This window comes from Haplochromis burtoni, unplaced genomic scaffold (assembly GCF_018398535.1).
Source record: "Haplochromis burtoni strain Fernald_Lab_line unplaced genomic scaffold, NCSU_Asbu1 Contig_25, whole genome shotgun sequence".
NCBI classification, from domain to species: domain Eukaryota; kingdom Metazoa; phylum Chordata; class Actinopteri; order Cichliformes; family Cichlidae; genus Haplochromis; species Haplochromis burtoni.
In genome coordinates, this window is record NW_024582386.1 from 878,114 (window position 1) to 898,144 (window position 20,031).

The 20,031-nt window shown below is 39.2% G+C and overlaps 1 protein-coding gene across 7 annotated transcripts in view; it reads left to right on the forward strand.

Annotated features, from left to right (window-relative positions):
- csmd3b (CUB and Sushi multiple domains 3b) overlaps window positions 1-20,031 on the forward strand; it is a 395,380-nt gene that overhangs the window by 328,291 nt on the left and 47,058 nt on the right. For all 7 annotated transcript variants that reach the window (XM_014332163.2, XM_014332164.2, XM_014332166.2 and 4 more), the window contains 16 exons: window positions 2,104-2,222; window positions 2,423-2,498; window positions 2,604-2,720; window positions 5,861-5,974; window positions 6,070-6,165; window positions 6,455-6,658; window positions 6,985-7,109; window positions 7,656-7,752; window positions 11,176-11,280; window positions 11,359-11,477; window positions 11,957-12,026; window positions 12,594-12,710; window positions 12,915-13,124; window positions 14,672-14,860; window positions 15,587-15,764; window positions 18,829-18,974. In XM_014332163.2, coding sequence (XP_014187649.1) covers window positions 2,104-2,222; window positions 2,423-2,498; window positions 2,604-2,720; window positions 5,861-5,974; window positions 6,070-6,165; window positions 6,455-6,658; window positions 6,985-7,109; window positions 7,656-7,752; window positions 11,176-11,280; window positions 11,359-11,477; window positions 11,957-12,026; window positions 12,594-12,710; window positions 12,915-13,124; window positions 14,672-14,860; window positions 15,587-15,764; window positions 18,829-18,974 — 2,082 coding nt within the window. The remainder of the gene's footprint in view (window positions 1-2,103; window positions 2,223-2,422; window positions 2,499-2,603; window positions 2,721-5,860; window positions 5,975-6,069; window positions 6,166-6,454; window positions 6,659-6,984; window positions 7,110-7,655; window positions 7,753-11,175; window positions 11,281-11,358; window positions 11,478-11,956; window positions 12,027-12,593; window positions 12,711-12,914; window positions 13,125-14,671; window positions 14,861-15,586; window positions 15,765-18,828; window positions 18,975-20,031) is intronic.

Consider the following 20,031-nt stretch of genomic DNA (forward strand, 5'->3'; position numbering starts at 1 on the left):
CTTGGGTCACCTCTCATTTCTTTGTATTTTACTTTTATTTAGGTAAATTTATGAAAAATGCCAAAGATAAAATAGTTTGACAGGCATAAAATAGTATTTTTGCACCAGCTAGGTGATTCTCAAAGGGCTGTTTGATGAAAACTTGACATGTCTTGTATTGTGTCCTTAAAAATTGAGGAAAGTGGACAAAGGCCTGAAACAGAACCTGAGAGATGCATCTGGCCCTTCAGTCTGTCTCCTACTGGCCAAAGCATGATCAGAAATGGTCTCAGTGGAAGGGTGGCTGTCAAGCGTATGTCAGACCTGGACTGAAAATCAGTGGCAACAGGTCTTATTGTGAATTTTTGATTTGCATCAATGTGTGCTGACAGGCTAAGAGGAAAGATACTACAGTGAGTGCCTAGAGTCATCTGTAAAACACAGTGGAGGTTCTGTCATAGTTTGGAGCTGCATTTCAGCCATGGGTTGGCCTCCCCAGAGCTCAGACCTCAACAATATTGAGGCAGAGTGGGAAAATCTTGGAGAGAACAAAAGTTTGACAACACCTGCAGAAGGCAGGTGTCCTTCAAGAGTACTATCCCATATGGAAAAGATATATATAAATCTTGTAAAGTTTGTATCTGTCTTGTGTGAAACTTGTATGAAAAGCATATAAGAGTGAAAACAGATATAAGATCCCTTGAAAAATTATATAATGAAACTTGTATGTTTTGGATACTTACTAAAACAATGTATGAAAGTAATGAGAAAGTGCCACTTTCATGAGTAAATCATGTAAGCCTGATATGATTTACTCATGAAAGTGGCCATTTTCATGAGTAATCACATATAAGTTTTTACTATTTCTTTTCCATATGGAATTCCTCAGAACAACTCAAAGAAATTACAAGAAATTACAAGAAAGAGTCGGGGCTGTGTTGAAGAATAGTTGGGGTCACGTCAAAATGTGACTTTCAAGCTTGTTAGAATCGTACAAACCGTGTTTCCATGTTTTCATGCACCAATATCCAATTTTCATAGAAAAATATACAAAAATGGAAGTGGCACACTACAGTACATTTCCCTAACTATATATCACTATATATATGGTCACTACATGAGAGTCAGTATGTCGTGAAGGTTCTCAGTCATCCAGGTCATCGTAGTCAAAGGAGCTTGCAAAGAAAAGCGTCTGGACTTCTTTAAGTTACTTGAAGATGTTTCACCTCTCATCCGAGAAGGTCAAATGGTGGAGAGACCTTTGAACTGAAGAAGCTTCTCGGATGAGAGGTGAAACGTCTTCAAGTAACTTAAAGAAGTCCAGACGCTTTTCTTTGCAAGCTCCTTTGACTACATGAGAGTCAGTCTTAAGTTATTATGTTCTTTTCTGTTTTAAGGATACAAACAAGGAAAGTTGAAACATTTCAACTGCAAGGTTTTTTTTTATAGCCATTGATTGTTGAAAAATAATTTCGACTCTTTAAATCACCTCTGCTTGATGTTGTTTTCTGTCATTTGTGTTTTTCTTAAAGAAAGCCATTTGGGAAATTACTCCAAGATTTCCACAGTAAACATAATAGAAACTCACGATGACACAATTTCAGCAGAATATAACGACAATATTTTCTTTTACCTCACACTAAGACCACTCACACGTTGGTGTATATACATGTGTACCATGCTAAATTCAGGATGAAAGAGAATTATTGCTCTCTGCATAAAGTGCCCGTTGAATCAGTGTCTGTTCAAATAGTCTGTCAAGGAGGTGTGAGTTTGATTCATTTGCACAAAAGAGTCAACACTGACTTTGCATGGACTGAGAAATTAAGTCTTAAGTTGATGCTGGTGGCCACTAATCTTTTGGGAGGGGGGCCAAGGCCATAATTTACAAGGTTCATGTAGCACACAAAAGCCGGGGGATGAAGTTATCGTTCTTGCTCCATCTTGGCAAAGACAGCTAAGTCAAACAGACTGTTACAAAGGCCAACGGAATGCCTGCCTCATTTGATTATTGCAAGAGACTTAGTTATTATTAATTTGCCCTATTATTCATGTGTGCCTGTCACTTTTCCTTTGCCTCATGTTCTCTCTAACTCACACTTGTTTTTTCTTTACTCCATCTAGCCAAGCTGAGGGAATCTTGTTTCGACCCAGGTGTGGTTCTGAATGGGACCAGGCTGGGATCTGATTATAAGCTGGGCTCGACGGTCACCTTCTACTGTGAAGCTGGATATGTACTGCAGGTACAGCCACTTGGATGACTGAGGGGTTGACTAAATTTGGGATTTTGGGATTTGAGTAGCTGTTTCTTAGTTTGCTGGATGGATTGTTCATTGGTTTGTTGAATGGCTGGGCGGGTAGAAATTTTTAAATGGTGTTGGTTGGCTGGTTAATTAGTTACGTGGACTGGTTTTCTTACATTTTCCTTTTTGTCTGTTTACAGGGTTATTCTACTCTGACATGCAGTATGGGTGATGATGGCAGACCTGGATGGAACAGGGCATTACCTAGCTGTCAAGGTAAAAAAAAACCCCATATATGTCACTCACTCTATTTAAGTAGAATTTACTTGTATGGAATTCATTGTCACTGCTATCTGTTTGTGCACACGTCTGAATCTCCAGCCCCGTGCGGAAGTCGTTCTACGGGATCAGAAGGGACTGTTTTATCTCCAAATTTCCCGAGAAACTACACCTCCGGACAGACCTGCATCTACTCTATATCCGTACCAAGAGAGTTTGGTGAGCTCAACAACCTATGCAGTACATCATAGTACAGACATGTAGCTGTGTTCAGCTTTGAAAGTTAAACATGTGGCCACAAGTTTCTTTTCAAATAATTATTATATTTCTTTTTTTTTACGCTGAAAAAAAAGAGCAACATTAAATCTGTTCAGATTTATTGCGGGAATCTCGTGGTGCCCTCTGAAAAGCTTCCTCAGTGTTTTGAAAACATGCAGAAACATCAGTTATATTACAAGTGATAAAAAATATGCTTTCTAGCCATTAATTTGTCTCCAGGCCTGAGTTTCATAATTGTAGTGACATTTAGAGATGAGACTGCCACATTTGAGTGGTGGTCTCAAAGCCAGACATAAATAAGGATATGAATATTATAGCAGATTCTTCATGTTACAGTGAGGCTGTGCTGAGAGGGTGATCATTAGAGGGGGGGGTTAAAAGGCTTCTGCTGGAAAATAACCTGTAAATAATTCCTTATTGTTGCCACAGCTGTTAGGAGTTTTGTCACTCAAAATTCAAGCTGAATACAGAATTGCATTTTAATGTATTCTAGTGCGACTCTAATCTACACGTGTGAGTGGAGCATCACTGTATTTAACAGCTCTGGAGAGAGCCTCCAAGTGGACACCAAGTTAGATTTGTGTTGTCGAACTAAGAATGCCATCAATGTGGAGATGGACAACTTATATTTGTGCCTACAATATCAGTTTACAACATCATAAATGAACAACATTGTTGACTGATTATTAGAACTATTTGCTCATTGAATGTGAATTAAGCTTTAATAAACAATCAGTAATTGGTGGGTTATGTCCAATTATGCCCTGGTGGTGTTATGAATAAATCTCAGCTCTCCCTAAGGCCATGGATGGTTGATGTCTCATTATATTTGCGCTTTTGGATTTTCACCTCCGTGTAGAAATCCTGAGTAAGAGGAGCTAACATTTGGTTGGTCTGCGTGTTGTATAAGACACACAGAGAGAGCCTTCCCAAAACTCCCACACAGAGTGAAAAGACAGATTGTTTTGTTAAGTTGCAGCACTGCCCATAATTTTTAAGCAGCTGTCATTCTTGTGTAAAATATCTTGTTTTTAATTACAGCAATTGAATGGTCCAGGCTGGAGGTTGCAGCAGTCCTGCTGTTTGAACTGTCAGGCGATCAGAGATGTAGGAATCGAAAAAAACTCGGCTGGTTAATGGTCGATGAGGTTTCTCCCTTCGTGCAAATGCCTCTTTCAGTTTTACCAGCACGTAGGGAAAACCCTGGGCATATGTCCCGTTGGAGATGCTCTACCTCCTGTTGGATGATTACGTGGCAGAGGACACCCACTCAGGCAACTCATCAGTAGGCACGGGAGCTCCACAGGGATCAGCGCCCAGTTTTCTCTCCAACTGATGTTAGGAAGTAAAGAGACCTTTCAAATGAACAGTCAAACATTTAAAATCACCTGATTTTAAATTCAGTGGATCAGTTCAGACTTTGGTGGAATCTAAGAACTAGATGGCTGACCCGATCTCTAGGGTCTATATGATTTTACATGCAGAGGCGTTTCTCTAACAGAGAGCGATGAGGTTAACATAGCAAAGGACAACACTGCTGTGATCATTAATTCCTTTGTGTCTGTGAATGTCTGTGACTTTGTGTGGGCTTTTTTATTAGTACCGCTGAGGTGTGTTAGCTATTCCCTGTGTACCATCATACTTTATAAATTCATGAATCTGTGTGCAAATGTTGACGAATGTGTACTGTATTTTGAAACAGTTTCAGGTGTGAACTCCTCCGCCTGCTGTGCAGTATGTCAATATCACAGCAAGGAATGAGGGAAACTCTAATCGCTCTGATTTCCTAAAAATCCTTACATAGTGGGCAGCGATGTCTGCAGGCAGGCAGAAACCATGACAGGCCAATAAAACATGACAATAAGAGGGTAGTTTACCATATAAAGCTAAACGCTTTCTTAATGATTTGTTTTAATCCCCTTTTTGACTGTGGGAAAAATTCGGTGGCGACTGAAAATCCATCGTTTCCGTCCTGCTTTGCTTGTCAATAAAACAACATGAGAATTTTCACGAAAGCACAGAGGATCGTTTGTGAGCCAGAGCTATGTTTCCGCAAAATGTGACTGAAACCTTAAAAGAGATCCTCAGAGAGAGGCAGCCTTGTATAAATTGACCAGTGACCTTCTTATACCAGCATATCCTTGGCAATGTTCAGATTTAATCCTTAACACCTCAGCCTTTGGGGCCAAAGTGAGAGCAAGGCGGGGTGTGGAGGTGATATATATGTGCATGTGTGCAGTGAGTGGAAGAGAAAGCTCCAAATCGGTGTAATTTATCCCAGAGGACATTTTTTTTAGATAGGACATGTGCTTCGAACAATAAAACTACACCTACCAATTTGCATCTTCAGGTTACTAATGATTGGTTTGATGGTACAGTGATCATTCGAGACAGAGCAAATTGTACCTGTTTGAGAAAATACCTCCGGGACTGTCTAATGCTACCTGCCCGTACAGCTGCACTCTGAAATTTAATCTTTTGTTACTGTATGGAAGTATTGGATGTATTTCCTTCCTCCTTTCCTACACATCTGTCTTCCAGCGGTAGCATGTCATTAATTGCCAAGTCCCTGCAGGTGTTCTTCGCAAGGAAACGTGATTGGATCAGTTTCAGTGTGTGAGTGGCACTTCAGAGTTGACAGGTTACCGCCTTTGTTATATGGCTTTCACTCAAACTTGCAATACAGAAGAAAGGACAGAAAAGCATCTTGCTCTGCTAGCGTACGTTACCAAATCCAAGTCGGTCTTTGCAAGATTAGCATCTCCCGCTAGCTGACAACACTGATACACTGTTGCCAATTGATGAGGAGAAGGGTGTGGGTGGCGGGGTGGTGGTGTTGACTGCAGCATGATGAAGGCAAGGTAGCGTTTTGACTAATAAGTGTTATATAATTTTATACCAATAGTTGGCCTCAAATAGAAGGTGACACTGCAGCTTAATAACATTTAAACTAGGTATTACAGGTTAATTTTATCATTGGAAGGTCAGCAGCAGACAGTGGCATGGAATAATAAGTTGCTGCCATTCAGTTGCAGTTAATTCATCTCTTTCTCTCTTTTCTCCCCCATTTTTACCTCCAGTTCTCTTCGGCCAGTTTGTGTTGTTCCAGACGTCTCTTAATGACGTGGTGGAGATCTATGACGGACCCACTCAACAAAACACGCTCCTGTCTTCTCTCTCTGGGTCACACTCTGGTAAGGATGGTTGATTTTAATTGTGGATAGTTGAACAGATGACAGTCACTCAGCCTCAGCCTCGTAACGTGTTGTTGCTTCCACTTCATCTCTAGGTGAATCTCTCCCTCTGAGTTCAGGAAACCAGATTACAATAAAGTTCACCACAGTTGGACCAGAAACCGCTAAGGGATTTCATTTTGTCTACCAAGGTCATTATTGATATTATTATTGCCATTTCTATTATAATGATGAGCATTTTTTATTACTATGCATTTATTACCATGCATTACTGCATTTTTTGCTACTTTTTCAGTTAAACAGAACATTTTGATTGTACACATCATCTTGAGTATGCGTTTTCTCGCCCTTTGTTACATTTATTTAAAGAAAATTTTAATTTGAAATTTTAAATATGTTTCCCAAAATTGTCTAAATATGCAGGGACAGTGATACACTTCGGTTTATTCACTGGGGCACTTTCTTTTTTTTCTCCTTTAGCTGTACCCCGGACTAGCTCCACCCAGTGCAGTTCAGTCCCCGAGCCACGCTTCGGGAAACGTCTCGGTAATGACTTTGCAGTCGGCGCCTTGGTGCAATTTGAGTGCAACCCCGGTTACACATTGCATGGCTCTACTGCCATTCGCTGTGAGAGTGTACCGGACAACCTGGCGCAATGGAATGACACTTTGCCAACATGTATAGGTAAATATGAATCTGAAAATCAGACACAGGACAGAAGAGTTTGTTTATCTATTTCTGAATGCAGTATCAGCATGATTGCACAGTAGACGCTCATAACTGAAAAACAATTTAAAACAAATACAAACAACTGCAATCCATATGCACTCTAGTCATATATGTTATCCAGATAGGCTCTTTGGTATCTCTTTCTGTTACGGGCATGGTTGGAATGGCTCACTTTGTCTTGCTTTCCTGTAATTTGTCTACAAAGTGTTGTTTTAACCTCTGGTTTTTTTCTCTCCTTTCTCCTCTACTATGCTCTGTGCACTCACTCCTCTCTCTCCCAGTTCCCTGTGGGGGTGTATTGACCTCTCGCCGCGGGACTATCCTGTCGCCTGGCTACCCAGAGCCATATGACAACAACCAGAATTGTGTTTGGAAGGTCTCTGTCCCAGAAGGAGCTGGAATACAGGTAGTAACTGTCACATGCTGCTTCCTGGCTGACCTATGTATCATTGGCTTAAAAGCTGAGTAGACAGGATCTCGGGGAAGATAAGATATTATTAGAAGGATGAATGGATGGATGGTTTCTGAGAGAGGGGCCATCCAGAGATAACTAGATAGGATCTAATCATGAAAGATAAGGCCTGATTGCATGTAAGCTAAACTGCTATCACGGACAAATACAAAGGCAAAGATGCCTTTTACACAAGGTGCAGTCCCTTGAAATGACAGGCACCTCAAAGTGTTTGTAAATCCCTTTGATTCCTTTCCTTCCAGCCTTTGATTTAAAAGTAGAATGATAATTGTTTTTGAAGCTGCTCCGTCTCAATAGATTGTTTTGTGAAACATTTAGATTAAAAACAGTATGTGTGGGTTTTAATTCTGTCAATTTAAGCTTAATAAACTGTTGAACATTGTACCAAATGCAGTTTCATAGCAATCTGGGGAATTTTACTAAAGACAGACAAAAAAAATCTAAGAATCACTTCTGTTTTCTTTTTTTCTCTCTCTCCAGATACAAGTCGTGAGTTTTGCCACTGAGCATAACTGGGACTCTTTGGATTTTTACGACGGTGCTGACAACCATGCACCAAGACTGGGAAGCTACTCTGGTAAACTTTTTTCCATCATTTTTTTATGGTGTTACTCAAGTAGAACTCTATAGTGCTGGGAATAGTTCAATATTAAATGCACTAGAAGTGACATACTCGAAGAAAATATGGGAATTTAAGATTACAATAATGTACAAGGTACATGCACGAGAGCCCACAGTTATGCTATTTAGTCTAAAAGGAGTGCAGTCCATCTTGTGTGAGATTTATTGAATTTGTATATATTTAGTGGATAACAATACTGCATTTTCTAGCACAGTATACCAGTAACCATCAAACAACCTATTTCTGATTCCCAGTTTTGCATCATTGAAGATCTATAGTGGGCTGGGAAATGGTTACTAAGGCATTATATATTAAGGTTTATAGTGCTCTTATGGAAGTAAGTCTGATACCAAGCAATTGAGTTTTCAATTAGAGATTGTTATGCTGTTTATCAAATGCTTCAGATAATTTCAGGAAGCTTTTCATTCCACCGATAACGAAACAATAAGAAGTGGATTGTATTTTAGGCTGATCACAGCCAGTCTTGACAGTTAAATAAATAAAATGTGAAATCTGCTCATGTGGCTTCCTGCAATTTGAGTTAAGCTGGATGCATTTAGCGTCTCAGCAGGAGCTGAGTTACATACCCAGTAAGGCCTGTGTCAAAAATCTCCTTTGAAAGATATGTAAAAAATATCTTTTGCAAAACTAATTGATCCTCTTACAGCCAAATTTCCTGCTAGGAGTAAAGATGATCTGTCAAACTCAGTATTAATGGAATTATTCATATTTGTTATTGGTCCCAAAATTTACTGCACTGTGTTGTTAGCGAAACCTTTAAGATAACTTTTCTGCACTAATGATTTTCTTATCTTGTCTAAATGATGATATTTGGTTTTCTGCTTCAGTGAAAAGCAACAGTGTTATGTGAGTCATAAATCTGTTTTTGGGGCTTGCAGAACTGCTCTGTGTTGGATATTTGTTTTTGGTCTATATCTTTTGACTTATTTGAGCTGCTACTAAGTCCTGATGTGCTAAATAGAGGACACGCTGGGCTTTCCATTGATATCTCATGTGTTTGGGTGGCTTCTTTTAGCTGCAAAGAGGAAGGAAATCACACAAGAAGTTCAATGGGAAAATTCCCTTTTCCTCAGTTCTCAGGAGGATTTACAAACTTAATGCTCTCAGTATTTGTGTTTTATACAGAATTGTTGATTTTCACTTGTACCTGCCATATAATTATCTGAAACAGTAAGCGGGTCCAATGCAGCTGCTCTATTGCCTCATGCTACATGCATACCAGAGGAAACTGTGGCTAGAGACTGCAAAACGTCAAATTATTGTAACTGTGTCCAATGAACTTGCGATCTTGTTGCTTTTAAAATGGCTGCTTTAAACACGGGGACCAGATCTGTGAAAACTTGCTGTCAGTTGTGTCAAAATGGACAGAAAGACAAGAAAGCAATTAGCTGTATAAGTTATTCGCAGACATCCTGCGTTAAAAAAAAAAAAATCCCAGTCACTGCTTACATTCAGGGTCCTGACAGAACCTCATAGTTTCAAAACAGAAATTCAGAAATTGCCCCACAAATAGTGACGCAGTTGCTGGAGGACAGCGATTTAAGTGCAGAATGACACAGGTGCACAACAACCGGCATTTTATTCAGTTCATTTCAATTTATATTTACTTATATAGCACCAAATCACAACAACAGTTGCCTCAAGGCATGTTTTAAGGTAAAGACCCTTCAATAATAAAGTGCTTTGCTGAGAGTGGGAAGGAAAAACTCCCTTTTAACTGGAAGAAACCTTTGGAATAACCAAGCTCAGGGAGGCGCACTGGTTAGAGGTGAGGGGAGGAAGACAAGACAAAGTTAGGGTGTGGAGGAGAGCCAGAGATTAAGAATAACAATGATTAAATCCAGAGTGACATTTATATAGGAACATAAGCAGAATACAACCAGTTAGCAGCTGAGTTGAGACTTCTGTAACAAACAGATAAATGGCATCTGAGTCAGACCACACAGGTTGCGCTCCACCAGATGACCTGTGCAATCACCTTGCAATCAGAAGTGGCCACCAAGTTTTGGATGCAACATTCTCAAACTCTGGGTGACCGATTCTTTGAAGGAACCACTTGCAAGTGCAAAGAAATGCATTTTCAGTGCAATCCCTGGGCAAGTACCAGTTTTTCGTACCTGCAAGAAGGTTGCTGTCCTATTTTCACTCTAGTGTGACTAAGCCATAAAATGGAAATTCCCTACAATTTCCCAGCACTTCATGTCCAACCAAAATGTCTGTTCAGTTTGGATTTAACCTGTATTCCAGATTTACTTTTTCATATAATTCAGACCACTGCCCAAAGGAGAAGTCATAATCGCCTCAGGAAACCTATACTGCTTTTAGGGAAGCAAAGTCATCTGGGTACCTCCTAGTTGTATTAAATAATCTATGAGAGGACTTGACATCTTTATAGTAAGCTAGTTTAGAGATTATATGGAACACAATTAGAATAACATTATTCTATCTGGATTTCATGTAAAAATATAATTAATGAATAAATCTTTGTAGGGAAGAGATGGATCTTTTTTTTATTAGGGTTAATTACAACTCTTAATTATTACTGTCATCCATCCTCAAATAACTGTGATAGTTAAATCAATGCAGTTAATTATTTTGGCATCAATCAGGAATTATTATTATGGGGAAAAAGCACTTTTTATTTTCCGTCATGATAATGAATGATAATGTAAAAACAACAACAGGGGGGCTGCAGACTATTCAGCAATGTGCTAATTATTTTCCCTCACAACAGGCAACCAATAACATCTACTGACCCGTTTCACTGCTGATCTGTCTCTGTTTCTGGCACACCTGCCAGCGAGCACAACACAATGCAAATCGAGCCTTTTTTTATTCTGAAGTGGCGATTGCGAAATATAAATCCACAAGTAGCTTATATCAGGAAATGTTGTTACCACTGTTGCATCTTGAAGCATGCCAAGAAAAATAAATGGCATTTCTGCTAATAAGGAGACTGGAGTATGCTCATATTCCTTTGCATAAAAGATCATCTAATACGTTATTTTGAAGGGTCGTGATTATACTGACGTGCTGTGCCAGCTTTGCTTCAGTATTGCATCCCCATTTTCTTTTTTAACTTTGTACTCTCCCCTGCCACGCTAAGTAGGTCAAACCAACATTTGAAAAGTGGTTTCAAATAAAACAGATGTCTCAAATAAAAGTAATTCCCTTCTCCCTCCTTCGAGAGCACTTCACTAACAAAAAAAAGTAAAAATGTAGGTTTGGGAGGCCTTTGTTGTCTCCTTTGCTGTCAGATAACTAAGATCATGTGCTTTAAAGGCGTTAGTTGAAAAATGAGGAAAAAAATGTGATCATGGCCCTCTGTTCCTCTTCTCCTTTTCTCCCTGCTTTCAGGCACTACTATCCCCCCTCTCCTGAATAGTACATCTAACAACCTCTATCTCAGCTTCAGCTCTGATATTAGTGTCTCAGCTGCTGGATTTCACCTGGAATATACAGGTACATCTATATCTTTAAAGCATTTTTTATCAGAGGCATGCGGTATTTCCAAATAATCATGTTATTTTTTCTTATTAGCTATTGGTCTGGAGTCATGTCCAGAACCTCAGACTCCAAACTATGGAATTAGACAAGGAGACAGGTTCATGGTGGGGGATGTTGTGCAATTTTCGTGCGAACAAGGATACTCTCTTCAGGTAAAAAATCCACACGTTGGTCCTTCTTTTCATATTAAGTGGCAGATGAACATAAATCACAAATACTGCTAGTTGTTTAATGCAAACTGATTTCCAGATATCTAGGTTTTTTAATGTAAAAGCATGTTCAGCTTTGCCACCATTCATTCTTTTTATCCACTGGCTGCATAAACCAAAAATTATTTAAAAGAGTCAAAAGGAAACCCCACTCTCAAGTGGTTTACACAGCTCTTGCTAAACATACAACTCTGATGTGGTTTGCATAACTCCTGAATAATGCATGTCTCTGGTGTGGTCTGCCCAATTTTTGTACAGTATTCTGTCAAGTTCTGCTTAATATACAGATCTGTACTATTAATGTAAATGCACAGTGATTAATGGAAAAAATGTAAAACAGCATGTTTAAATCAGTGCAGTCACTGGCAGGGATTTCTTTAGTCGTTTCTAAGAAAAGATTGTGGTTGCTTTTATCATTTTAGGGCAATGCCCATATAACCTGTATGCCCGGACCTGTTAGGAGATGGAACTATCCTGTACCGCTGTGTATCGGTAGGTGTTTCCTCAACATTACACCCATCCACACACACATACACATACACATATGCATTCAAGCCTGGATGTGCTGGGAAACATGCAAAACTTCAGTGCTGCAGAAATGATGCAATCAGCCTCCACCGCCTTCACTGGCTCTCTGGGAAATAAGCTGTTTGATCAATTTACTCTCCTGTGATGAGCTGATTATTTGGTATTCTGTGCAGAATACTACTGACCCAAAGCTAAATCAGACCCTGCCATAAACATGCAGAGCGAACCAAAGCATCAACATGCACAGAGGCAAAGTCTGCACAAACAAGCCTGGACACATTTCAGCTCAAACAACGCTAACATGTTTAGCATGCGCATTAGTTAAAGTCAACTTTTTATTTAAACTTGCAAAATATCAGGTTATAGATATAAAATCTCGAGTCAGTAGCGGTGTCTTTTGAAAAGAGAAGCATGTCTGCTTCCTCCTGTGAGGTCAGCCTCCTGCTTTTGATGTGTTGCTTTCAACGCTGAAACACTCTTTTCCTTTTTTCCTTCTTTCTGTGTTATTTATGTGTGTGTTTGGGTGTATAGCCCATTGTGGTGGGTCTATGACAGATGTAAGTGGAGTGATTCTAAGTCCTGGTTACCCCGGCAACTACCCCAGTGGATTAGACTGCACATGGATGGTGAACTTACCTGTCGGCTTTGGTAAGAAACACTGTCAACTTTTGAGTAGAGTTTAAAACAAGTGTTTTCTTTGAGTTTGTGTGAGAATCTGTTTTCTCTGTCTGTAGCACTTCTTTCTTGTTTCTCTGTTTGCTTTTGGTTTTGGTGATGAGATAAAGTGCAAGTATTTTTCAAGAGACTTTATCCGTATAACGTCACGCGTCGTATTGCTTTTTTCTTTCCCAGGCATCCATCTCCAATTTTTGAACTTCTCCACTGAAGCAATCCACGATTACTTGGAGATCCGTAGCGGAACGCTGGAGACGGGCTCTGTCATTGACCGATTCAGCGGCCCAGTCATGCCCAAACCTCTGTTCAGCACCACCCACCAAACCAGCTTTTTTTTCCACAGTGACTATTCACAGAACAAACCCGGGTTCCACATCACGTATCAAGGTAAACGTTGCTTCTAAAAGCACATCTTGTTTACAGCGATCATTTCCTAAGAGCGACAACAAGAGCAGACCACGACTGTTGCCGACGTGGAAACAACTGTCTCACTGTGACTTGATTTCTCAGGAGCGATTACCGTAACAACGAATTCATCTACTGGGATAAAAATGTTTCTTGACTACAGAAGCAGCTTGCCAAAAAGATTACTGGGTGCATGCAGGTCCTCAATTTGGATTAATTTCAATGATGAGAGGAGTTTTATATTTATTCTGTCTGGCACTAAAATGGTTTGAGTAGTCTTATATTTATTATGACAAATCTTGTAGATAGCCTAAATATGTTTCGCCTAATTCCATTAATGTGAATATTACAGTGGCTGATGAATAATACCTTTTATCTCTTGACAGCAGCACTGCCACAGTGTTTTAAAACTGGGAAAATATGAATACCCTCAATTTCATTTTACCCATTACCATTATTTCTCCCAGTGTTTGTCTGTCTCAGTGACATGTTTTCCTTCCAAGCCCTGACTATTGTAGCACCGGCTGCGGACAATTATGCAACAATTATGTTTTAACTTCAAGCTGGCGGATGTGATTTGAGAATATTTTGGCATCGTGTTAAAAACGAGAACTATCTTTTTTGATGCAGGATGGCCGCATCTTTCTTTTTTTTGTGTGTGTGACAATTTTAAATTCTAGCTGAAGATTGCAGATTTTTTTAAGCAAGCCAGAGGAATACAGAGTTACAGTAGTCATTTTTTCTTTTAAATTAACTTATCCTTTAATTACAAAGTAAAGATCATTTAGCATTTGTCTCCACAAACAGCCTATGAAGCTCATCGGTGTGCAAAAATCACCCTCAGCTCTGAGCTTTATTCCCTCGCGATGCTCACACTGACGCTCTTGGGTGGAAATAGTTTAACATGGAGAAAAGTAGTGCTCTCGCCAGTGTCGCTTCTCTCTCTCATTAACCAACCAGAATCAAGGAGAGGCGGGACTGATGGTATCGAAGCTGTCAATCATAACAGATGAGACGCTTACCTTGGCTGTCACTGACATGCCTGTTAATAATGACTTGACAGCAAAACAAGTCACAAAGATGATGAGTGTTTTTTAACTAACTTTTTGGACAAGTAGCTTTTAAATAGGATGATTAAGATTTTTTCCTTTTTTAAACACATTCAGGGTACTTTAGGATACTCAGATTACACTATTAACATGTAATCTGAAATGTATACAATTTACCAGCAACACTAACTGAGAGTAATTCTCCTTTGAGCTTCGTATGGTTGTATGGTTGGCTGTATCCTGTTCCACTTTTTTATGTGCTGAACGATGATTCATTATGCAGAGTTAGAAAGGATCGATTTGCTGTATATATTTATTTTGCTTGATTTTAGTTTTTTCAACCAACTGACTGTTCACAGTTGAAGCTGCAGTTCATACTGTGGCTCGTAGTCATGAGTTGCACATTACAGGAGTAAATTAACAAATCGTTTCTGCCTCGTTGATTTTTTTCTTGAATAATTTATGTTATTATCTCTGCAGCCTACCAGCTCCAGAGTTGCCCAGACCCTCGACCGTTTCGAAATGGCATCGTGATTGGCACAGATTTCAGTGTTGGGATGACGGTGTCGTTTGAGTGTCTGCCCGGATACTCTCTGATTGGAGAAGCCTCGCTCACATGTTTGCACGGAATTAGCAGGAACTGGAACCACCCATTACCACGATGTGAAGGTAAATTACATGATTATTCTTATGCCTACTCGTCTTTTTCTTTGATCAAAGGCGATTGATCATTTTAGCTGGATTTCAATTGAGTCTCCTGCATCTTTTTGTTGTCCTCTCATACAGGCTTACAGGGCACTTAATAATAATGTATCACCACATAATAAATCATAATGCACGGGTTTACAAATTCCAAAAGAAGTATGAAGAAGTTTCTCTATGAATTCTTTTTATAATGAATTCCTTAATTTGTTAGACATACATGTGCTTTCATCAACTTTCACTCTCAAAGATGACTTTTTTGGAGGATATGTGGTGCTATCATAACAATATAGTCTCTTAATGATATAAACACAATATACATATATATAGAGACAGATATTATTACTGTTTTAAAGATTAATAATCTCACTCTCACTATAAATTATCTTACTCTTATTGTTTTGTTTACTCCACACATGAAAGAAATCGTTCTAATTTCAAGATGATAACATTTCATATTAAGCCATATTGTTCTAACATCAGCACAGCTGAGAGTCAGCTGAGCTGTGGGACAGAAATAAAAATGTAATGACAATTTATTAAAGGTGTTAAGGTGTTATCCAGTGGTCATTACATGAGTGATAGAGACATTTTCTTTCACAGCGATCCCGACAATTATTGAAGCTTCACAATGGCAGTTCTAATTTGCGGGTAATTTATTAAGGGCAATTCTGTTAATATTCTCGCTTGCAGCACTCTGCGGTGGTAACATCACGTCATTAAACGGAACCATTTACTCTCCCGGCCATCCTGAGGAATACCCAAATTTCCAGGACTGTGTGTGGAGCGTTCGAGTTCCTCCTGGACACGGGATTTATATCAACTTTACTGTACTGAGCACAGAGCCCATATATGACTACATTACTGTCTGGTAGGTGCTATTTACTTTTTCAATTAGCACGTTTTATATTTGCTCTACTTCTTAACTGACAGTATTCATGCTCATTATGTGCTATTATTATAATGCTATCCCTTCTTCTCGCTGCTTCAAGTGAGTTTAAGTAAGAAATGTTTTATTTGACTGAATAACTATTTAATTTGTACCACATAACTTTCTGTTCACACACACTTTCTTTTCTCTCTCTCTCTAGCCGGATGCTACGCTCTTTAAAATCTTTTCAGAGCTAACCACTAATTGGCTAAATTCCTGCAAGGTTACTATGACTGCAGACAACTTGTCATCCATATAAAGTCACTCTGATATAATTTTCTTCTTGTCACGGTTTACCCATTTTTGTTCTTAGCCATAGGTCTTTCTCTTCTTTGGCCTGTCCCTTACACTATCTTTAATGCTCGGCCAGCCTTATATGTTATATACAATACATCGTTCTCTTCCCAGCTAACCAGCCTTGACTTCTCTCTTCATTATTCTTCTTGAGGAAAACAGCCATTGGCAACACTAGACATTTTGTCAATGCAGGTGCTTAAATGGTGCTTAGATACCACGCTACATAGATATCTGCAGGTACAAGGTGGTAGCAGAACCATAAATACGTTGCATCGTTTATTGCTACGGGTGCCATGATGCTGCCCCTTTCTCCAGAGTCCCTCCACCTACTCCTGTTTCCTATAAAAAGACAACAGGGTGCGATGTAGCCGCATAGGCATTTGAGGCAGGGCTGAGCAAAAAGAACACAACAGCAGGACAAGACGTGGTTTGCTGCTGATACATTTCCTTGCAAATTGTGTATTTTTAGACCAGCACAGAAGGACCGAATGTCTGGCTTGTTCTGTTGTTATCCTGTCTTTCTGTAAGCACTGCCAACCTTCCAGATGTCCAGGTCTGGCTGTTTCTTTAGCCACACGGAAACTGTAAAATTGTTCTAACAAGAAACTTTATCTCCTCTTTAGAAAGTCTGAGAACTCTCAACTTTTTAGGTCAGCAGAAAATATAATGAAAATTAGATTTTAATTTAGCTCAGATTTAAATATAAAAGGTATTTTTCTCACAACATTCACCACCTGATATTCCAAGATGCCTTTATTGTCTGTAGAAGTCATGAAATTATAGATATGATTAGCTCCACGCTTGCCATGCTGTCAAAACTGCTTTTACAGTTCCGTTTTTCCTCAGACTTGAGAAGAAGCCTCACAGGATTGCAACTCTGTCAACTGTTTCTCACTCCAATATCAAATCTAACTCATTAACCTCTAACTTTCTAGGAATAAATCAAGTTTTCAAGCTCAGTTGCTGATTTGATTTGGCTGTAAAATGTCATAAAAGCAGGAATAAGACATTTAGGAATAGAAAAACAGCAGTTCCTTGACTGTAATGTTTAACTTGTTAGCAAAATTGCTGCAGCTTACTAATTCATTTGATCCATTGCTTCACTCCTCAGAGTGCTACAGGATGGTGTATAGCTCAGTTATATCAAGCAAATCTGTAATTTCACACTTATTGCTTTATGGTATTGTTTGGCTTCTACACAAACATGACATTGCAGACCTTCCTCTTTAGCAGCTATCCACTGAAAAAAGCAGCTTGTTTTCTTCAGCAGTTGGTGTGTGATTTGTTTAGCTCTAGTTTTAGTCTATAGTTGTGCGATATCCAGCCTGTCTTTCCCACACCACGACACAGTTGAAGCATGTGCCGCCCACCCACAGCTGATTGTGTGAATTCCATGAATTGGTCGCACAGCGTGTTTCTGACCCTTTGGTCTGTCAGAAAAGTGGACGGACTGAAGCAAAGACGACACAAGAATGCGGTAAAAATTCCCGATCTTAGTCACGCAATCATGCTGGCTCCCCATAGAGAGCGCGGTGTCAGTGGTAGAGGTGTGATTTTCACAGCGGTCTCTTCAGTCCAGAGCCAGCCGACCTGACAGCCGCTTAGTCTGCTAATTGGTCTCAAACTGGGAGGCTTGCTACAGCGATCCACTGCAAAAGTTTCCATATATGTCACAGATGTTTCTATATATTGTGCAACCTTATCTTTAAAGCCTATTCTGTACTGAAAGTGTTGCGTTGACATACTAATAAATGTTAGCGAGCGAGTGCATCAGCTGTAATCAAGCAGTGGAAGGCAATAAGTGCAACTGCTCTGATGACTCTGAGCCACCCAATGCGAATCAGAGAAGGGGATGATTCTGTTCATAACCTGGCAGGTATAATTAGTCTCTTCCAAAAACACTTAACAGCAGGAAATAATCATTTAATTTAACTTCATGATTACGCTTTTTAATCACAGATAATGAGTCTGATATTGGTTAGTTCCAGTCTGACAGCTGGTGCTGTCATTAAAGGTGAAATATGTTCACTGAGAGCATGACCTGCCATTTGATGGATAACCTCCTGCCTGCCTTCTCGGGTAATTGTGTGACTTTTTGCGAATGCCAGGCCCATATTAGTCGGAACAGTGAAGCCAAGTCTACACCAGGACTAACATTTGTTATTCTTATGATCTGACAACAGTTCAGTCAATATTTATGAACTCATCCCCAAGCAAGAACAAGAGAGCCATAGATTTGTGGGTTGTGGTGTTATCAAGAGCTGTTACTTTGTCAGAGAATTTGAATCTAAATTTCAGAGCATTTCTTATCTAAATGAGCTTTTTGACATTGTGGTTTGTATTGTTTTGAGAAGGAAGATGAGCCCATAGCCATGCACAATCGCTGTTGGAGCCAGCACTTTGTCACACAATGTCCATCTGCATTTGCAGTTAATGGAGCAGGTCTCATAAAAAATCGTCAAGTCTCTTCTGTCTTTGTTTCTAGCCTTGGAGCAACCATTTCCTGAACATAAATAGCCATCTAACTGTCACCGATGACTGCAATAACTTATTCAAATTATATCTTAGGTGGACGTTCAAGCCCATTGTTCTATAAAGAAAGATCAAGTCCACTCGTTTATGGGCCTTCATTCTCTCGCTGTCTTCTTGGTCACACAGGTTTTGTGTATGTTTTGTTTGTGTTTCATTCTGGGGTTTTTTACCACAGGGATGGTCCAGATCAGTCTTCTCCTCAGATTGGACAGTTCAGCGGAAACACAGCTTTGGAGTCCGTCTATTCAACGTCCAACATCATCCTCATCAAATTCCACTCGGACTTCTCTGGAGCCGGCTTTTTTGTCTTAAGTTATCATGGTAAGAAAGAGACCACATTATCACAGAGATAATGATAATATCAGCCTGCCGTAGAAGCATGTTACTTGATTGTCTGCGCAGTTACAGATGATGCTCTCATTAGGGCTTTTCTCTGTAGTTGTCTTTGTTGTCCTGAGGTATGGCAACAGTGTAGCACAATCATTAGTTCTAGCTCCAATAGTTTTTTGTTGAACTGAACTCTCTTTAACTTCACAGTCAGATCTACTTCCTTTGACTCATTCTGACTCATTTGAAATTGATCTTCCTCTCTTTGCCACATCCTATCACAGTGATTAGTAATTAATATTCTTAATGTTATGAACCGAGTTGATAATAGCAACACTGTAGAAACATTCTCTTTGAAATGACTAAACTCGTCATTTTCAAGCTTTCGTCTTTCCGACTTTATCTTTGAGTGCGGACTACTGAGGAGTTTCACTATACCACTATCCCGCCCACTGTTACTACCCAGTTATTTTTAAATGATGCTTAAAAATGACTCCAAAAAAATGTTAATACAAAGTTTGTGATGTGTGATTCACTTTGGGGCGACACTGAAAAGCTTTTGAGGTCTCGGCTGCTCGAAGAAGAGATTATTAAACCAGTTGGTAACATTTCCAAATGTGTTAAAAAAAACACTTGGTAATGCTTTATGATAATTTTTTTTAGAATGATCTTACCATAAATAGACAATACAATCTGTATTTTTGTTTGTTTGTCCATGAAACAACCAACATTCGAGCACAGGTACATCTTTACGTATCTATAGATATTATGACATCATCATGTTGCTTGGCAAAATAACCCCTGCTGCTCATTATAAAAGTATACTATTTTAATTTTTCAACATTAACTTCTGTGTTTGCAAACGGTAAATATACTCATGTCTGAGTGTGCGGTGATGGTGATGTTTATGTATGGCATCAATATTATATTATATAATTCTACACAATAACCAATGAAGTCATGTTTTATATCAAAAATGGAATGCTTGCTAAATAATTGTATAAAACTAATTAAGGAAATGGGATTTTAAGGCATAGTTGTGTGTGTGTGT